General features: G+C 45.1%; 1 protein-coding gene across 1 annotated transcript in view; it reads left to right on the plus strand.

Annotated features, from left to right (window-relative positions):
• Positions 1-15,431, plus strand: part of LOC139382285 (serine/threonine-protein kinase TAO1-like) — a 29,984-nt gene extending 14,553 nt beyond the window's left edge. The window contains exons 9-20 of the mRNA XM_071126164.1: positions 1,108-1,201; positions 1,325-1,406; positions 1,589-1,759; positions 2,271-2,471; positions 2,639-2,779; positions 4,687-4,923; positions 5,073-5,201; positions 5,820-6,023; positions 6,295-6,534; positions 9,025-9,237; positions 10,722-10,904; positions 11,441-15,431. Coding sequence (XP_070982265.1) covers positions 1,108-1,201; positions 1,325-1,406; positions 1,589-1,759; positions 2,271-2,471; positions 2,639-2,779; positions 4,687-4,923; positions 5,073-5,201; positions 5,820-6,023; positions 6,295-6,534; positions 9,025-9,237; positions 10,722-10,904; positions 11,441-11,971 — 2,426 coding nt within the window. The 3' untranslated portion in view covers positions 11,972-15,431. The remainder of the gene's footprint in view (positions 1-1,107; positions 1,202-1,324; positions 1,407-1,588; positions 1,760-2,270; positions 2,472-2,638; positions 2,780-4,686; positions 4,924-5,072; positions 5,202-5,819; positions 6,024-6,294; positions 6,535-9,024; positions 9,238-10,721; positions 10,905-11,440) is intronic.
• Positions 15,432-17,080: the final 1,649 nt, after the last annotated feature.

Consider the following 17,080-nt stretch of genomic DNA (forward strand, 5'->3'; position numbering starts at 1 on the left):
TGGGAGAAACTTCTAGAAGGACAACCATCTCTGAAGCATTCCACCAATCAGGCCTTTGTGGTAGAGTGGCCAGAAGGAAGGCATTCCTCAGTAAAAGGCTGAAAAACATCCCCACAGCATGGGGGATAGCCTGCTTGGAGTTTGCCAAAAGGCACCTAAAAACTCTCTGATGAAACACATATTTGGCCTGAATGCCAAGCGTCACGTCTGGAGGAAACTTGGCAGTATCATGCTGTGGGGATGTTTTTCAGTGGTAGGTACTAGTCAGGATCGAGGAAAGATGAATGGAGCAAAGTACAGAAAACCTGCTCAGGACCTCAGGCTGGGGCGACGGTTCACCTTCCAACAGGACAACAACCCTAAGCACACAGCCAATACAACGCAAGTCTGAATATCCTGGACTTTAACCCGATCTAACATCTCTGGAGAGAGTGTAGCAACGCTCCCCATCCAACCTGACAGAGCTTGAGAGGATCTGCAGAGAAGTATGCAAGAAACTCCCCACATTTGTACCTTTATTGAACTAGGCAAGTCAGTTAAGAACAAATTCTTATTTTCAATGATGGCCCCCTGTTCAGGGGCAGAACGACAGATTTGTACCTTGTCAGCTCGGGGATTCGAACTTGCAACCTTTCGGTTACTAGTCCAATGCTCTAACCACTAGGCTACCCTGCCGCACAATACAGGTGTGCCAAGCTTGTAGTGTCATACCCAAGAAGACTTGATGCTGTAATCGCTGCCAAAGGTGCTTCAACGAAGTACTGAGTAAAGGGTCTGAATACTTATTTATGTAAGTGTTATATTTCAGTTTCATTTTTTTATAAGTTAGCAAGCATTTCTAAAAACCTGTTTTTGCTTTGTCATTATGGGGTATTGTGTGTAGATTGAGGAGGAGGGGAAAAAACTATTGAATAGATTTTAGAATAAGGCTGTAACTTAACAAAATGTTGAAAATGTCAAGGGGTCTGAATACTTTCTGAAGACACTAAATCTTTTGTCTGTCTTCCTATTACTTTAATATGACATCTATCTGTATTCCTCCTTGTTATGTTTTACTGTTAGTGGATCTTGGTAAGCTATTGTTTTCTCTAATCTCTTTGTTTCTAGCTGAGAGAAAACCTCCACTGTTCAATATGAATGCGATGAGTGCCTTATATCACATAGCGCAGAATGAAAGCCCCACACTGCAGTCAAGTGAATGGTACGTCATGTAGCTTCATCAGAGTTGACTTATTATTTAGGGGAAGGCATTTGTCCACTTTTAAAGTGTGTCATGGTGGGAACAAAACTAACTCTTCCTTCTTGTCCCTGTCTCTCAATTCAGGACGGATTACTTCCGAAACTTTGTAGATTCTTGCCTTCAGAAATTCCCCCAAGACAGGCCCAACTCGGAGGTACTGTTAAAGGTAAGATCTCTCAGATATCTTATATATGATGATCTACCAGTGCCAAAATGTATAGATACATATCTAGCTGGCTCTGTTGACTTGATTTTGAGTGAATGTTAAATAAATAAATTAACGTGAATCATACCCACCCTCATCTCAAAAGAAAATGATTGGCCCCTCTGCCACCCTCTCTTTCTCAGCATGCGTTTGTGCAGCGGGAGCGGCCCGACTCTGTCCTGATGGACCTGATCCTGAGAACCAAGGTTGCAGTGCGGGAGCTGGACAACCTGCAGTACCGCAAGATGAAGAAGATCCTCTTCCAGGAGGCTCACAACGGCCCTGCAGCTGAGGCACAGGACGGAGACGAGGAGGTCAGTCGCCCAATCTGGCTCTGCTCTCCTGTGGATCTTAGTTTTTAGATTAGCATGGTTTATACCAGAACCATTGTAGTCTTTGAAAACACCCTATGTAGGCTAGAAATAATAATGATAATATTTAATTTGTAAATGCGCATTTTCCACACTCAATGTACATGAGGTAGAAAACAGCACACAAACAACATTCAGCAAGAAGTTAAAAAAACGGACCACAACACATTAAATCATTACCTACTAATACAACATATAGACTTGAAGCAGATTTAGTTGTGTTTTAAACAAGGAAATAGTTGAATAGTAGTTTCTCTAAATGCACTCATATAATTAGGTTAAGGGAGGCCTGGTGGGGAGGCCTGGTGGGGAGGCCTGGTGGGGAGGCCTGGTTCTCTCAACATTCAGTTGTTCCTGTTTATCCTCTGCTCATAACCTGCTATAGTTGACACACTGTGATTCAAAAAGTATTTCACTCACCTGTGTCTTGCTGTTGTTATGGCGTTGTCCCCAGGAACCGGAGCAGAGTGGCAGGACAGGCACAGTGAGCAGCGTTGGCAGTAACCAGTCTATCCCCAGTATGTCGATCAGCGCCAGCTCCCAGAGCAGCTCTGTCAACAGCCTGACCGACGCCGGAGATGACAAGAGCGAATTGGACATGATGGAGGGAGACCACACAGTCATGTCCAACAGCTCCGTCATTCACCTCAAACCGGTGGGTAGAGATGATCTTGGAGCTGGACCCGCAGAATAACTGTACACTGCCTTAATTATATTGAAATACACAGCATAGTGATTATAGTGTTTCCTAGTGCCTTTCACAGATGATTTTGAAGCATTTTTTTCTGCTGTTGAAGTACTGCGTTGTATTTGTTTCCTCAGGAGGAGGAGACGACTTATCGTGAAGAGTCGGAACCTAACAGCCGGCCGCCCACTGAGCCCCAGTCTCCCCCTGCTCACACTCCACGGCCAAAACACCACCGCAACCGCGAGCACTTTGCCACAATACGCACAGCCTCCCTGGTAAGAGCACATCGCGCCATAGAAATACAATGGTACTGTAGTTAACATGATTTAAAATTGACCCTTAAAGTGCAGTCAAAAACGTGATTTTTCAGTGTTTTATATACATTTCCAAACTGAGGTTGGAATAATACTGTGAAATTGGGATAATGATTATAATGCCCTTTTAGCTGTATGAAAAGACTGCCAAAAATGTCAGCCTGTTTTGGTGGGACGGGAGTTTTGGCCTGCCTGGTGACATAACCAGGCGGTAAATTAGTTAATGGACCAATAAGAAAGAGAGTTTCAAACCTCTGCCATTAACAGCTAGTATTCAGTTTCCCACCCCCCACTCAGACCCACTCAGTGTGTCAAATTGGGAGGGCCTGTTGTCCGTACCTCTGGCAGTCTCTATGGGGGTGCCACAGGGTTCAATTCTCTGGCTGACTCTTTTCTCTGTATATATCAATGATGTTGCTCTTGCTGCTGGTGATTCTCTGATCCATTCTGAATACATCTGGCCCTACTTTGGAAACTGTGTTAACAAACCCCCAAAAGAGCTTCAATGCCATACAACACTACTTCCGTGGCCTCCAACTGCTCTTAAATGCTAGTAAAACTAAATTCATGCTTTTCAACCGATCGCTGCCCGCACCCACCCAACTAGCATCACTATTCTGGACGGTTCTGACTTAGAATATATGGACAATTATAAATACCTAGGTGTCTGGTGAGACTGTGAACACTCCTTCCAGATTCACATTAAGTATCTCCAATTCAAAATGAAATCTAGAATCGGCTTCCTATTTCGCAACAAAGCCTCCTTCACTTATGCTGCCAAACATAACCTCGTAAAACTGACTATCCTACCGATCCTTGACTTTGGCGATGTCATTTACAAAATAGCCTCCAACACTCTACTCAGCAAATTGGATGTAGTCTATCACAGTGCCATCCGTTTTGTCACCAAAGCCCCATATACTACCCACCACTGCGACCTGTATGCTCTCATTGGCTGGCCCTCGCTACATATTCGTCGCCAGACCCACTGGCTCCAAGTCATCTATAAGTCTTTGCTAGGTAAAGCCCCGCCTTATCTCAGCTCACTGGTCACCATAGCAACACCCACCCGTAGCACACGCTCCAGCAGGTATATGTAACTGGTCATCCCCAAAGCCAACACCCCCTTTGGCTGCCTTTCTTTCCAGTTCCCTGCTGCCAATGACTGGAACGAATTGCCAAAATCACTGAAGCTGAAGTCTTATATCTCCCTCACTAACTTTAAGCATCAGCTGTCAGAGCAGATTACTGATCACTGCACTTGTACACAGCCCATCTGTAAATAGCCCACCCAACTACACCATCCCCATATTGTTATTGTTTTTCTTTTTTGTATTCCAGTATCTCTACTTGCGCATCATCATCTGCACATCTATCACTCCAGTGTTAATGCTAAATTGTAATTATTTCACCACTATGGCCTTTTTATTGCCTTACCTGCCTAATCTTACTACATTTGCACACACTGTATATAGATTCTATTGTGTTATTGACTGTACGTTTGTTTATCCCACGTGTAACTCTGTGTTGTTGTTTTTGTCGACCTGCTTTGTTTTATCTTGGCCAGGTAGCAGTTGTAAATGAGAACTTGTTCTCAACTGGCCAACCTGGTTAAATAAAGGTGAAATAACAAAAAGAGAAGACCACTCCCAGACAGTCCTAGCTAAATTTGCTTGATAATTTGCTCTTTGCTAAAAAGTTTTTGGTGTCTTTTTGAGCATTTTAATTTAAAACAGGTACTTAATTGTTACCCAGAAATGATTTGATATTGAGAAAGAAACAGTTGCATTGGGCCTTTAAGTGTCTGCTCCTATAGGAGAGTATAAGCTGAGTCCAGAATTCTATGATGAACCTTATGTTTCCCCCAGGTGACCCGTCAGATGAAGGAGCACGAGCAGGACAGTGAGCTGAGAGAGCAGATGTCAGGCTATAAGAGGATGAGGAGGCAGCACCAGAAGCAGCTGATGGCCCTGGAGAACAAGGTGAAGGCTGAGATGGACGAACACCGGCTCCGTCTGGACAAAGAGCTGGAGAACCAGAGGAACAGCTTTGCCCAGGAGATGGAGAAACTCATTAAGAAGCACCAGGCCGCCATGGAGAAAGATGTACAGTCGTTTTCTCACGTACTCCATACTTACTCCATCATTCATACTCTGTCTAGATTCTACTGCTGTTCCCTAGGTCACTGTTAAAAGTTATTGTTTTACATTAAGTTTTGGAGGCGTTTTCAAATGTTGATTGTGTGTGTCTGCAGGCAAAGACCTTTACTAATGATGAGAAGAAGTTCCAGCAGCACATCCAGAGCCAGCAGAAGAAAGAGCTCAACAGCTTCCTAGAGTCCCAGAAACGAGAGTACAAACTCCGCAAGGAGCAGCTCAAAGAGGTAGAGAATCACACGCGGTCATACAGATGAACGGTCACATTTTATACACAGTATACAAGGCATCAACCATTGCTATATCATTTGAAGAAAAAACACATGACACGCACAAATGTTTGCCAACATGATCCTCTCAGCATGTCAGACAGACTCACAGAAAGACTAACCTTTACAGAAAATGTGCAAATATGGACAGCAAACTCCTATTTACAATTTCTTAAAGTGCCAATCTGCAGTTGAAACGATAACAAAGCATACTACCCGCCACTGATCAGGTTAAAGGTTGAGGGATGGGGCTGGAGAAAGTGTAACCACACTCAAATTCATAGACAGAGCTATGGATGCAAGGAGTGAGCATCCATGATATCAAAATTATAATTTTAAGCATGTTTTGAGGTTATACAGTTTTGAGGTTATTACATTTACTTCGTTTACAAACATTGGTAAAAAGCTTATATTTTGGCTTTTGATGGGGTACAACAGTTGAACTAAGCTCATGAGGCTTTTATAAGTTATAATGTTTGAGAATGAATGGGTTTATATCATTCATTTAGAAGTCTAAAAATGGATGTAGTAACTGCAGATTTCCCCTTTTAATCTCTGTCCTTGTTCTTCCCCCAGGAGTTGAATGAGAACCAGTCGACCCCTAAGAAGGAGAAGCAGGAGTGGCTGTCCAAGCAGAAGGAGAACTTCCAGCACTTCCAGGCTGAGGAGGAGGCCAACCTGCTGAGGAGACAGAGACACTACCTGGAGCTGGAGTGTCGACGCTTCAAGAGGAGGATCCTCATCGCTCGCCATAACGTGGAGCAGGACCTAGTGAGAGAGGTCAGCCATAATCACTCAGCTCTCCTCGTTCATACAGTCTCTTGTTTCTCTCTCACTCTCCTCAAACAAGGCCCCCTTTCCTGTTCTCTGGTTTTGTAACCATGGCTCAGCCATGGGTTCTGCTCATTTTCCTACTTCCATATGTTTAGTAACCATACCTTTACCCTGTGTGACCTCATTTTCTGGTTGTCATACTGCCCTATCTCTTAAAGAATGCACTCTTCTCCTAACCTGTATGGTTGTTCCTCCCTGCCTGTCCGTCTGTGTGTAGGAGCTGAATAAGCGTCAGACGCAGAAGGACCTGGAGCATGCCATGCTGCTGCGGCACCATGAGTCCATGCAGGAGCTGGAGTTCCGCCAGGTCAACACCATCCAGAAGATGAGGGCTGAGCTGATCCGCCTGCAGCACCAGACAGAACTCACCAACCAGCAGGAGTACAACAAGAGGAGGGAGAGAGAGCTCCGACGCAAACACGTCATGGAGGTCCGACAGCAGCCCAAGAGCCTCAAGGTGAACACACACATACCAACAAACACAATTCCCATAAACCGTTGTTGTTTTGTGTTACCGTTAATGGCCTTAATGTAGGGATCTGACCCCTCACAGTTCTGTTTGTCCTCTCTTCCTCTGTCCCAGTCCAAAGAGTTCCAGACCTGACCCTCACTGTTCTGTTTGTCCTCTGTCCCAGTCCAAAGAGTTCCAGACCTGACCCCTCACAGTTCTGTTTGTCCTCTGTCCCAGTCCAAAGAGTTCCAGACCTGACCCCTCACAGTTCTGTTTGTCCTCTGTCCCAGTCCAAAGAGTTCCAGACCTGACCCTCACTGTTCTGTTTGTCCTCTCTTCCTCTGTCCCAGTCCAAAGAGTTCCAGACCTGACCCTCACTGTTCTGTTTGTCCTCTCTTCCTCTGTCCCAGTCCAAAGAGTTCCAGACCTGACCCTCACTGTTCTGTTTGTCCTCTCTTCCTCTGTCCCAGTCCAAAGAGTTCCAGACCTGACCCCTCACAGTTCTGTTTGTCCTCTGTCCCAGTCCAAAGAGTTCCAGACCTGACCCCTCACTGTTCTGTTTGTCCTCTCTTCCTCCTCCCTCTGTCCCAGTCCAAAGAGCTCCAGACCTGACCCCTCACTGTTCTGTTTGTCCTCTCTTCCTCCTCCCTCTGTCCCAGTCCAAAGAGCTCCAGACCTGACCCTCACTGTTCTTTGTCCTCTCTTCCTCCTCCCTCTGTCCCAGTCCAAAGAGCTCCAGACCTGACCCTCACTGTTCTTTGTCCTCTCTTCCTCCTCCCTCTGTCCCAGTCCAAAGAGCTCCAGACCTGACCCTCACTGTTCTTTGTCCTCTCTTCCTCCCTCCCTCTGTCCCAGTCCAAAGAGCTCCAGACCTGACCCTCACTGTTCTTTGTCCTCTCTTCCTCCTCCCTCTATCCCAGTCCAAAGAGCTCCAGACCTGACCCTCACTGTTCTTTGTCCTCTCTTCCTCCTCCCTCTGTCCCAGTCCAAAGAGCTCCAGACCTGACCCTCACTGTTCTTTGTCCTCTCTTCCTCCTCCCTCTGTCCCAGTCCAAAGAGCTCCAGACCTGACCCTCACTGTTCTTTGTCCTCTCTTCCTCCTCCCTCTATCCCAGTCCAAAGAGCTCCAGACCTGACCCTCACTGTTCTTTGTCCTCTCTTCCTCCTCCCTCTGTCCCAGTCCAAAGAGCTCCAGACCTGACCCTCACTGTTCTTTGTCCTCTCTTCCTCCTCCCTCTGTCCCAGTCCAAAGAGCTCCAGACCTGACCCTCACTGTTCTTTGTCCTCTCTTCCTCCTCCCTCTGTCCCAGTCCAAAGAGCTCCAGATCTGACCCTCACTGTTCTTTGTCCTCTCTTCCTCCCTCCCTCTGTCCCAGTCCAAAGAGCTCCAGACCTGACCCTCACTGTTCTTTGTCCTCTCTTCCTCCTCCCTCTGTCCCAGTCCAAAGAGCTCCAGACCTGACCCTCACTGTTCTTTGTCCTCTCTTCCTCCCTCCCTCTGTCCCAGTCCAAAGAGCTCCAGACCTGACCCTCACTGTTCTTTGTCCTCTCTTCCTCCTCCCTCTGTCCCAGTCCAAAGAGCTCCAGACCTGACCCCTCACTGTTCTGTTTGTCCTCTCTTCCTCCTCCCTCTGTCCCAGTCCAAAGAGCTCCAGACCTGACCCCTCACTGTTCTGTTTGTCCTCTCTTCCTCCTCCCTCTGTCCCAGTCCAAAGAGCTCCAGACCTGACCCTCACTGTTCTTTGTCCTCTCTTCCTCCTCCCTCTATCCCAGTCCAAAGAGCTCCAGACCTGACCCTCACTGTTCTTTGTCCTCTCTTCCTCCTCCCTCTGTCCCAGTCCAAAGAGCTCCAGACCTGACCCTCACTGTTCTTTGTCCTCTCTTCCTCCTCCCTCTGTCCCAGTCCAAAGAGCTCCAGACCTGACCCTCACTGTTCTTTGTCCTCTCTTCCTCCTCCCTCTGTCCCAGTCCAAAGAGCTCCAGACCTGACCCTCACTGTTCTTTGTCCTCTCTTCCTCCCTCCCTCTGTCCCAGTCCAAAGAGCTCCAGACCTGACCCTCACTGTTCTTTGTCCTCTCTTCCTCCTCCCTCTGTCCCAGTCCAAAGAGCTCCAGACCTGACCCTCACTGTTCTTTGTCCTCTCTTCCTCCCTCCCTCTGTCCCAGTCCAAAGAGCTCCAGACCTGACCCTCACTGTTCTTTGTCCTCTCTTCCTCCTCCCTCTGTCCCAGTCCAAAGAGCTCCAGACCTGACCCCTCACTGTTCTGTTTGTCCTCTCTTCCTCCTCCCTCTGTCCCAGTCCAAAGAGCTCCAGACCTGGCCCTCACTGTTCTTTGTCCTCTCTTCCTCCTCCCTCTGTCCCAGTCCAAAGAGCTCCAGACCTGACCCCTCACTGTTCTGTTTGTCCTCTCTTCCTCCTCCCTCTGTCCCAGTCCAAAGAGCTCCAGACCTGACCCTCACTGTTCTTTGTCCTCTCTTCCTCCTCCCTCTGTCCCAGTCCAAAGAGCTCCAGATTAAGAAACAGTTCCAAGACACATGTAAGATCCAGACCAGACAGTTCAAGGCCTTGAGAAACCACCTACTGGAGAGCACACCAAAGTCTGACCACAAGGCTGTCCTGAAGCGTCTAAAGGAGGAGCAGACCCGCAAGCTGGCCATCCTGGCTGAGCAGTACGACCACTCTATCAACGAGATGCTCTCCACACAGGCTGTGAGTCACATTTTTATCTCTCTGCGTGCAGTTTGATGGAAGTTTCTAATTAGTACGCTTGCAGATACCCATAGACTTCCAGTCATTGTGCTAATGCTAGCTAGCATTGGCTTGTAGAACTACCTCTAACTTCCTGGACACAGAGACATAAAAATGGTACCCATGAGTTCATCTGACTCTGGGGAAGTAGATGAATCCCTGCACAACATCTATGTGTGCCTCTACCGGATGGAATGGCTGTGCTCAATGCATTGGCACTTACAAATGTAGATCCTTCAAACACCCCCAACAGGGAAACAGATCCCAATCAAAGGTGTTATTACATGCTCCACTAAGGCAGTTATGTATCTTATAACTTGTCTTTGTGGTAAAAAATTATGTGGGCAAGGGCCTCCCAGGTGGCGCAGTGCTAGCTGTGCCACCAGAGACTCTGGGTTCGAGCCCAGGCTCTGTTGCAGCCGGCCGCAACCGGGAGGCCCATGGGGCGGCGCACAATTGGCTTAGCGTCGTCCGGGTTAGGGAGGGTTTGGCCGGCAGGGATATCCTTGTCTCATCGCGCACTAGCGACTCCTGTGGCGGGCCGGGCTCAGTGCGCGCTGACCTGGTTGCTAGGTGTACAGTGTTTCCTCTGACACATTGGTGCGGCTGGCTTCCGGGTTGGATGCGCACTGTGTTAACTTCTCTGGGATATGTGGGACGGTAGCATCCCACCTCGCCAACAGCCAGTGAAATTGCAGGGTGCCAAATTCAAAACAACAGAAATCTCAGAATTAAAATTCCTCAAACATACAAGTATTTTACACCATTTTAAAGATAAACTTGTTGTAAATCCAGCCACTTTGTCGGATTTCAAAAAGGCTTTACGACGAAAGCACACCAAACGATTATGTTAGGTCAGCACCTGCAAAAACTCAACCTACCCAGTTGTGGCCCACTTTTTGGAAGCGAACCACTCGATTTCGTCCCTACGTTAAATCGGCATTGAACACATCACCCTCCCTAGGAGAGGGGGTGACCTCGACGATTTATTGTTAAAACAAGAAGCTGCCTGAATCTTTAATTTAAAGACCCTTGGTCCCTTCGGTCTCAGCGTAGACTAGGATCTGAAGACATTCTTGTGATTTTGTTGTTCATTGTAAATGTTTGTAGGCTTATGTAGCCAAATTGTCTATGATCGTATACTATCATTTGTTTTTTATATGTTCTATTTATATCTGTAAATGAACCAATGATATCAAGCCACACCCGGCCATGATTAGACACCTGTATCTGTCCTTTGACACTATATAAACTAGTGACCTGCAGTTTTTCATTATACCCTGAGGAAGACGGCTTGTCTGTCCAAACGTTGGTTATTCAATTATTTCATCTGAGCTCCTAGTTTGCGGATCTCCTTTTTTTTGTTGAAGTAGATAAAGGGCCTTATTGCCAAAATCCCTTTAACATTGTACTGACCCCCTGTCTGGCTCCCCTCTCGTCTCTAGCTGCGTTTGGATGAGGCTCAGGAGGCTCAGTGCCAGGTGCTGAGGATGCAGCTGCAGCAGGAGCTGGAGCTACTCAACGCCTACCAGAGCAAGATCAAGATGCAGACGGACGCCCAGCACGACCGTGAGCGGAAGGACCTGGAGCAGAGAGTGTCCCTCCGGAGGGCCCTACTGGAGCAGAAGGTCTGATCTTCCATACTGGGAATATATATATATTTTTTTAACATGGGTTGCGTTTTAATTTGCACCCTATTCCCTGTATAGTGCACTGTGGTCAAATATAGGGCACTTTTAAGTGGATAGGGTGCCATTTGGGATGCAGTGTGCCATTTGGGATGCAGTGTGCCATTTGGGATGCAGTGTGCCATTTGGGATGCAGTGTGCCATTTGGGATGCAGGGTGCCATTTGGGATGCAGGGTGCCATTTGGGATGCAGGGTGCCATTTGGGATGCAGGGTGCCATTTGGGGTGCAGTGTGCCATTTGGGGTGCAGTGTGCCATTTGGGATGCAGTGTGCCATTTGGGATGCAGTGTGCCATTTGGGATGCAGGGTGCCATTTGGGATGTAGGGTGCCATTTGGGATGCAGTGGCAAAAAGTCTCAATTGACATTTGGGCTTTATTTAATTTCAAGCTCCAGAGTTTGCTGTTATTATTGCTAAACCAGTGCTATTTTGAAATGAACATATTATAGTACTGAGCAGCTGTGTGTATCTTCAGATTGAGGAGGAGATGCTGGCTCTTCAGAATGAGCGTTCGGAGAGGATCCGTAGCCTGCTGGAGCGCCAGGCCAGGGAGATCGAAGCGTTCGACTCGGAGAGCATGCGTCTAGGCTTCAACAACATGGTGCTGTCCAACCTCTCCCCAGAGGCCTTTAGCCACAGCTTCCCCGGGGCCCCAGGCAGCTGGGCCCACCCCCAGACACAGCACCACTCTGGGGGCTCCTCTCAAGGGCTACACTGGGGCAGTGGAGGGTCAGGGCACCAAGGCAGCCATCACCACTACCACTCTGGTCAGGGAGGGTCCCCCATGCAGCAAGCCTGGGGCCAAGGCATGCAGGGAGGCGGGTGTCCTCAGCCGTGGGGCCACCCCTCGGCAGGGCCCCTGGGGGCCAGAAGCAGTGGAGGAGTGCAAAACAGCCCCCAGGCACTGAGCAGGACAGCCTCAGGGGGGCGCAGTGAGCAGGCTATGAGCAGGAGCACCAGTGTCAACTCTCAGATATCCAATGGGTCGCACCTGTCCTACACATAGACTCCCAGCCCAGCACCAGAGTCAGAGGGCGCTGCAGAGTGGGACAGCATGGGCTGAGCTCTGCTACACCTCCACCTCCCCTCTTTCCTATCCCTCGTTCCTCTCCTATCCTGTGTACAGATGTGGATGCGTGTGGAAATAAATGTTGCTCAGGTCAAAAGGGCTGAAAGAGGCACACCCCCTCTACACAGCAGTTTATTAGCACACATACAGATCAGTTCTTCTGTTTCTATTGAAACCATTCAGTGTCAACACTTAATACTTCCTCTGTTCTTTATTTTACAGTTCTCTCACTTAGAAATCACTTTCATGTACATATATGTGCCACTGCCCCCCTTCCACCACTGAGACCACTGTCAAAAAGACATCTGCTAACTGCTTTTAATATTATTATTTTTATGTAGTGTCTATTAATCACAGCAAGCTAAGACAGCCCATGAAATTCCCCTGCTCCAAATTTAATACATTGGCCCATCTATCCAGTTACTTGATTTTTTAATATTTTTTATTCTCCTTATGCCAGCCTGTTTTTATGGTTATTTTAAATAGCTGAGATTGTTTCTCTTTCCAAATCAGAAGAATGTTTTGCATTCTAAAAGATTTTAACAGGGAGAGATTTAAAGAACTGCACAGATACCGTATAGAGCTCCTTGACAATACCTGAAACAAATTCAAGTTGGTTTGAAATGATCATTTAGGTTTGAGGATGTGAGGGACACTGGGACACAATGTTGTTGGCTTGTATTATGGCCAGCTTCCATTAAACTAGCTTTTGTTGTTGTAGAAAAACCTATTTTAAGCCAGGCAGTTGTTATTAAACATCTCACAACTTAGTTACTATCAACCCCTGTTGCAGGAATGTGGTGAAATTTTGTGGATAGGATTTTTTTAGTTTTCACATACAAGGATCTAAGGGTTTTGTAGAATTAGTTAAATTATGTTGAACTGTTCTTATTTGTCTGTTTTTTATATTAAAGAAAATATTTTGGGGGGGAATTGCAGCTGGTAAGAGCAAGATATGTTTTTTTTAGCAGAGGTTATATCATTGAGGTAGGATTTTTGTTGTGAAATTCAGTTACACTTGCCATTTGAAAGCTCAGTGTTTACATTTAATATATTGGAGAAGCAGTAACAGACAGTGAACCTTTTTATATCAATGAGCATTTTGCCAGCATTTAGTGATCTGCATTTTATTTTACACCTCCCTATGGGAGTTTAAGCTGCTAATCCATCCATTTGCCAATAAGAACACTAAAGCAGAATATGAATGTTTTATTTGTCTGTTTCGGATGCAACGTTAGGGGCCAGGCTGACCATAGCTTTAACTATGGCCATATTCAACTCAGTTCTGTACTACTGTACTGTGTGATGCCGGCCACTAGGCTGCAGTCTTCACTTATTGTCAACCGTTCCTTAGGCCATAATAGCCCACCTACAGTAGATCCAAATCTTCACTGTTTAGGGTTTCCAAGTGGGTGGGTGTCTCTCATAGCATTACTACATCAGCCAAAACCAGAGGGACATGGCAGAGCCATAATAAACAAAAGGCTTAGCTAACAGCTAAAAGTGTATATGTATGTTAATGCTCAGTAAGATGGTGCCTTTCTATGCCCTGATACTGATCATTCATTCTCAGTGTAAAACCTGCATGTTTTAGTTCAGCTCAGATTGATTAAATTATTACACTTCAAACTAGTTTCCATTTAGTTTGCACAGATGTTGGCATCGTTCAATGAAAATGATGTACCTCAGGATGAGAGGATCCCAACATCTGTCCTCATGTACCTCTGAAAAGGATGTCGATATCAGGAGGTTTGTGAAGTGATCAGTTGAACAGAAGTTCTAAAGGTGATAATATCATGCATACAGGCACTTGAGGGCTGGTTCTGGGTGTCTCTGCTGTGCGGAGGATGACAGATTGTGAGTTTCACCTTAGTTGGCTGAATGACCGAGAAGGAGGATCAGTATAATTCATGCTGGGCTACATGATTGTCAGATACAAGAGCAAAGACTCTGTAATGCCTTTAAGAACCCTGACATTTATCAGTTGATTTTATTTTAGTGCCTTTAAATACTGCTGCCTTGTCAAAGCACTTTATACAGTATAGAAAATGTATACAGTAAAACAGATGGTAGTTTGACTTTATTTTAAGCACAGCAACCCGAGGGATGCATATAGTGTGTTGGTATTATGTGGTTGAAGTGAGGAAGTTGAAAAGTCTAATAGTTGACCTTAAAGTCCGATACAGAGTCAGGATTTGAATGCCTGGGGTTAATTACAAGTGAGTTACCAGTATGTAGACACATTTCTATGGCTCTGTGGAGGATTCATGTTGGACAAGAACAAAACCGATTATAGAGTATGGTGATGGGGTTAGTTAAAGGACTTCTATTGTATGCTTGGTTGAAAAACACCTTTCGCACAAAATTTCCAGGCCAGGTTTAACATGAAACAGTGGGCACAGTAGAGCAGAGCTTCCACAAGTAGAAAAAAAAGTAACATGGTTTCAGAATGTGTTTGAAAAGGAACGATCTAATCTCTATGTGAAGGCTCTTTTTGACCATAACAGCAGGCTTGGCAAGGAGTACATGTTTGTGGGAGCTGGTTAATGTAAGGCAGTCAAAGTGTTTAAAATGATAATGGTCCACAACTTGAGCAAAACTAAGAACTCAGCAATCAGGAAAAAAGAGCTCATCTCACCACCCTAAAAGTAACAATGGCCGGTGAATGATGCTCATATACTTGTTACTGGTGTTCATCGTGTAAATATAACACTCACACTAAATGATCATTCTACACTTATGTTGGTGAGTGGTTAAAAAGTGGTTAAAGCTGGAAACCTTAATGGTGACACTGCCATGTCCATTTGGGATATTACAACAAGAAAGAAGTTACTGCAAAAAAACGAACTCCTCCCCAGACATCATTGCACGTGCAATTATTTTTTCCCACACTGCTCGGCGCGCCTCTCATTAGTTTTGTCCACAAAACAATAACAAAGGTGCTGGGGCGGGCAGTGGCACAGTTTCCCCTAATGCAGATTCCATCTTTAAAGGTGGCAAAGCACTTATGTAGTTATTTACTTGGACACCTACAGTGGGTTCTATCCATGAACATGTTCTCCACTTTTTGGTATTTCCCCTAACTGTTTTTTTTTTTTCAGGGGTGAGTTTATGCCATTTTGGGTCCCCTCTTTTCTCAACCTGCATTCCCTCACACACCAAGTCTGCATTTATTATGAGGGTAACTATCTCCATCTGGAAATCTAAAACACTTTCAAAACGTATATATATTGAAAAGGCCACAAGGCTTAAAAAGTCCTAGAGATGCAGATATCTTAGGAAATGTATCGTCTTTTCATTAAAGTGGGGTGAAATGTTCATATTGTGTGTATATATACAATTTAAGAGATTAAACATTTTAAAACTAAACTTGCATTGTGAAAAAGAAAATAACAAATAATCTGTAAGACTAACATTATTTAACTTGACAGACACTAACCAAATATTAAACAACGTTGAGATTGGTATGAGGGTCTGTAAAAATGAAAATTGAGCTTGGTTGTGTGTACGCTGACTCTTACTGCTTCCTGTGCATGCATAGCCTACACTGTCATTTTCCTTTACTGTCACACACTTTGTTAGTCATTGCCCCCTCATGAAGCCTTTCATTGCAGTGAGTCTTGATACCTCTGGTATGTTTTCTCCTATTCCACCCTTTCTACATTCACATCCACCAGATTATGAACTATTCTGTTTGTTCTTGTTGAATGTGATCCTGCAATTGTGCAGCAAAAACATGTTTGATTTCAGGGGCACAAAGATGCTGGGAAGTTTTGTTTATTTTTTGAGACGTAGGAGAAGTTTGTTTTAAATGGTTGCAGACTCTAATCCCCCATTACAATTCTCCCATATCTGCCTCTGGATCATATCCAACTGTCCTTTCCAAAAAAGCAAGCATTATGTTACAGTAAATAGGGCTGTGAGTGTGTCCCAATACTCTCCAAAACCTTCCACCTCTTGTTTCCTTTCATTTGTAACCACAGAGGTCAAAAGCCTCAATAGGTTAATTTACCAGTATAATGCTTATACCCAACAAGTATTTTATGAATAGTGGCCAGGGGAGAAAAAGGAGCGGTATTTCTGATTATTGGGACCTAGCCCTTGTTCAGGTCAACAGCTTTTTCGGGCCAATGGTTCATGTCAGGCCAATGAAAGGTCCTTGCTATCTGTGATCCTTGGGACGTTCCTACCCCATTGAAGTTGATATTTTAAAACGGTAAAGGTTTGGGTAGGGACGTGCCAAGGATCCCGGAAAGCACTAAACGCCAATGAAACTTCATCTCATACGAGATTGATTGCCAACCCGTCACATCATTTTGTTAATAATTCCCCCCCCCCCCCCAAAAAAAAAATAAAAAATTGTGAGACTACTTAGATACTTTTATTCATATTTGTTTTAATAATTTACAAGGCTTCTCCACCAACCTGAATAATGTTTTAAATTATCATTTAACATTGATGTTGTCAACTTTTGTCCTACTGACTGAAAGTATGGGATACTGCGTGAGAAACAAGCTAAAGAAAAATGGAGGTCCTCCCTCTGGTCAAACACTGTGCCATACCAGAGCTGCCAAGCCCAAACACCACTGCATTGTTTCATCTCAAGAGTTACCTAACATTACCCTTGGCTTGGGCTGATGGCATGAAATGTTTAGAAATCGCATGATATGAGCCGTTCTGGTCAGATGGCCAATGTAGAGGCTTGAAAAGATGGTGACAGGCTACTTATGAAAACAGAGGTTCCATTTCTATGAGGATGTCAGTATTCTTCCTTGGCACAACATTACCACTACAACTCTTATATAACCTGTATTAAAATGTATAGATTGTGAAACATGTTATTGAATGTCTGAAAGATTGTGAAGATTATACATACATTTTCACCAACAAAAAATACAAAAAAGTGAGTGGAAATGTGTAAAAAGATTCATAAAACAGAAGAATAAAAACTAGGATCAAATGTACTATTTTGTTTGTATTATAATTACTATTGTGCTGGCAGAGGAATATTGAACAGAAATCAGCTGTAATAAAGTAATTTTAGTA

The sequence above is a fragment of the Oncorhynchus clarkii genome, chromosome 24 (genome assembly GCF_045791955.1).
Source record: "Oncorhynchus clarkii lewisi isolate Uvic-CL-2024 chromosome 24, UVic_Ocla_1.0, whole genome shotgun sequence".
Classification (NCBI taxonomy): Eukaryota; Metazoa; Chordata; class Actinopteri; order Salmoniformes; family Salmonidae; genus Oncorhynchus; species Oncorhynchus clarkii.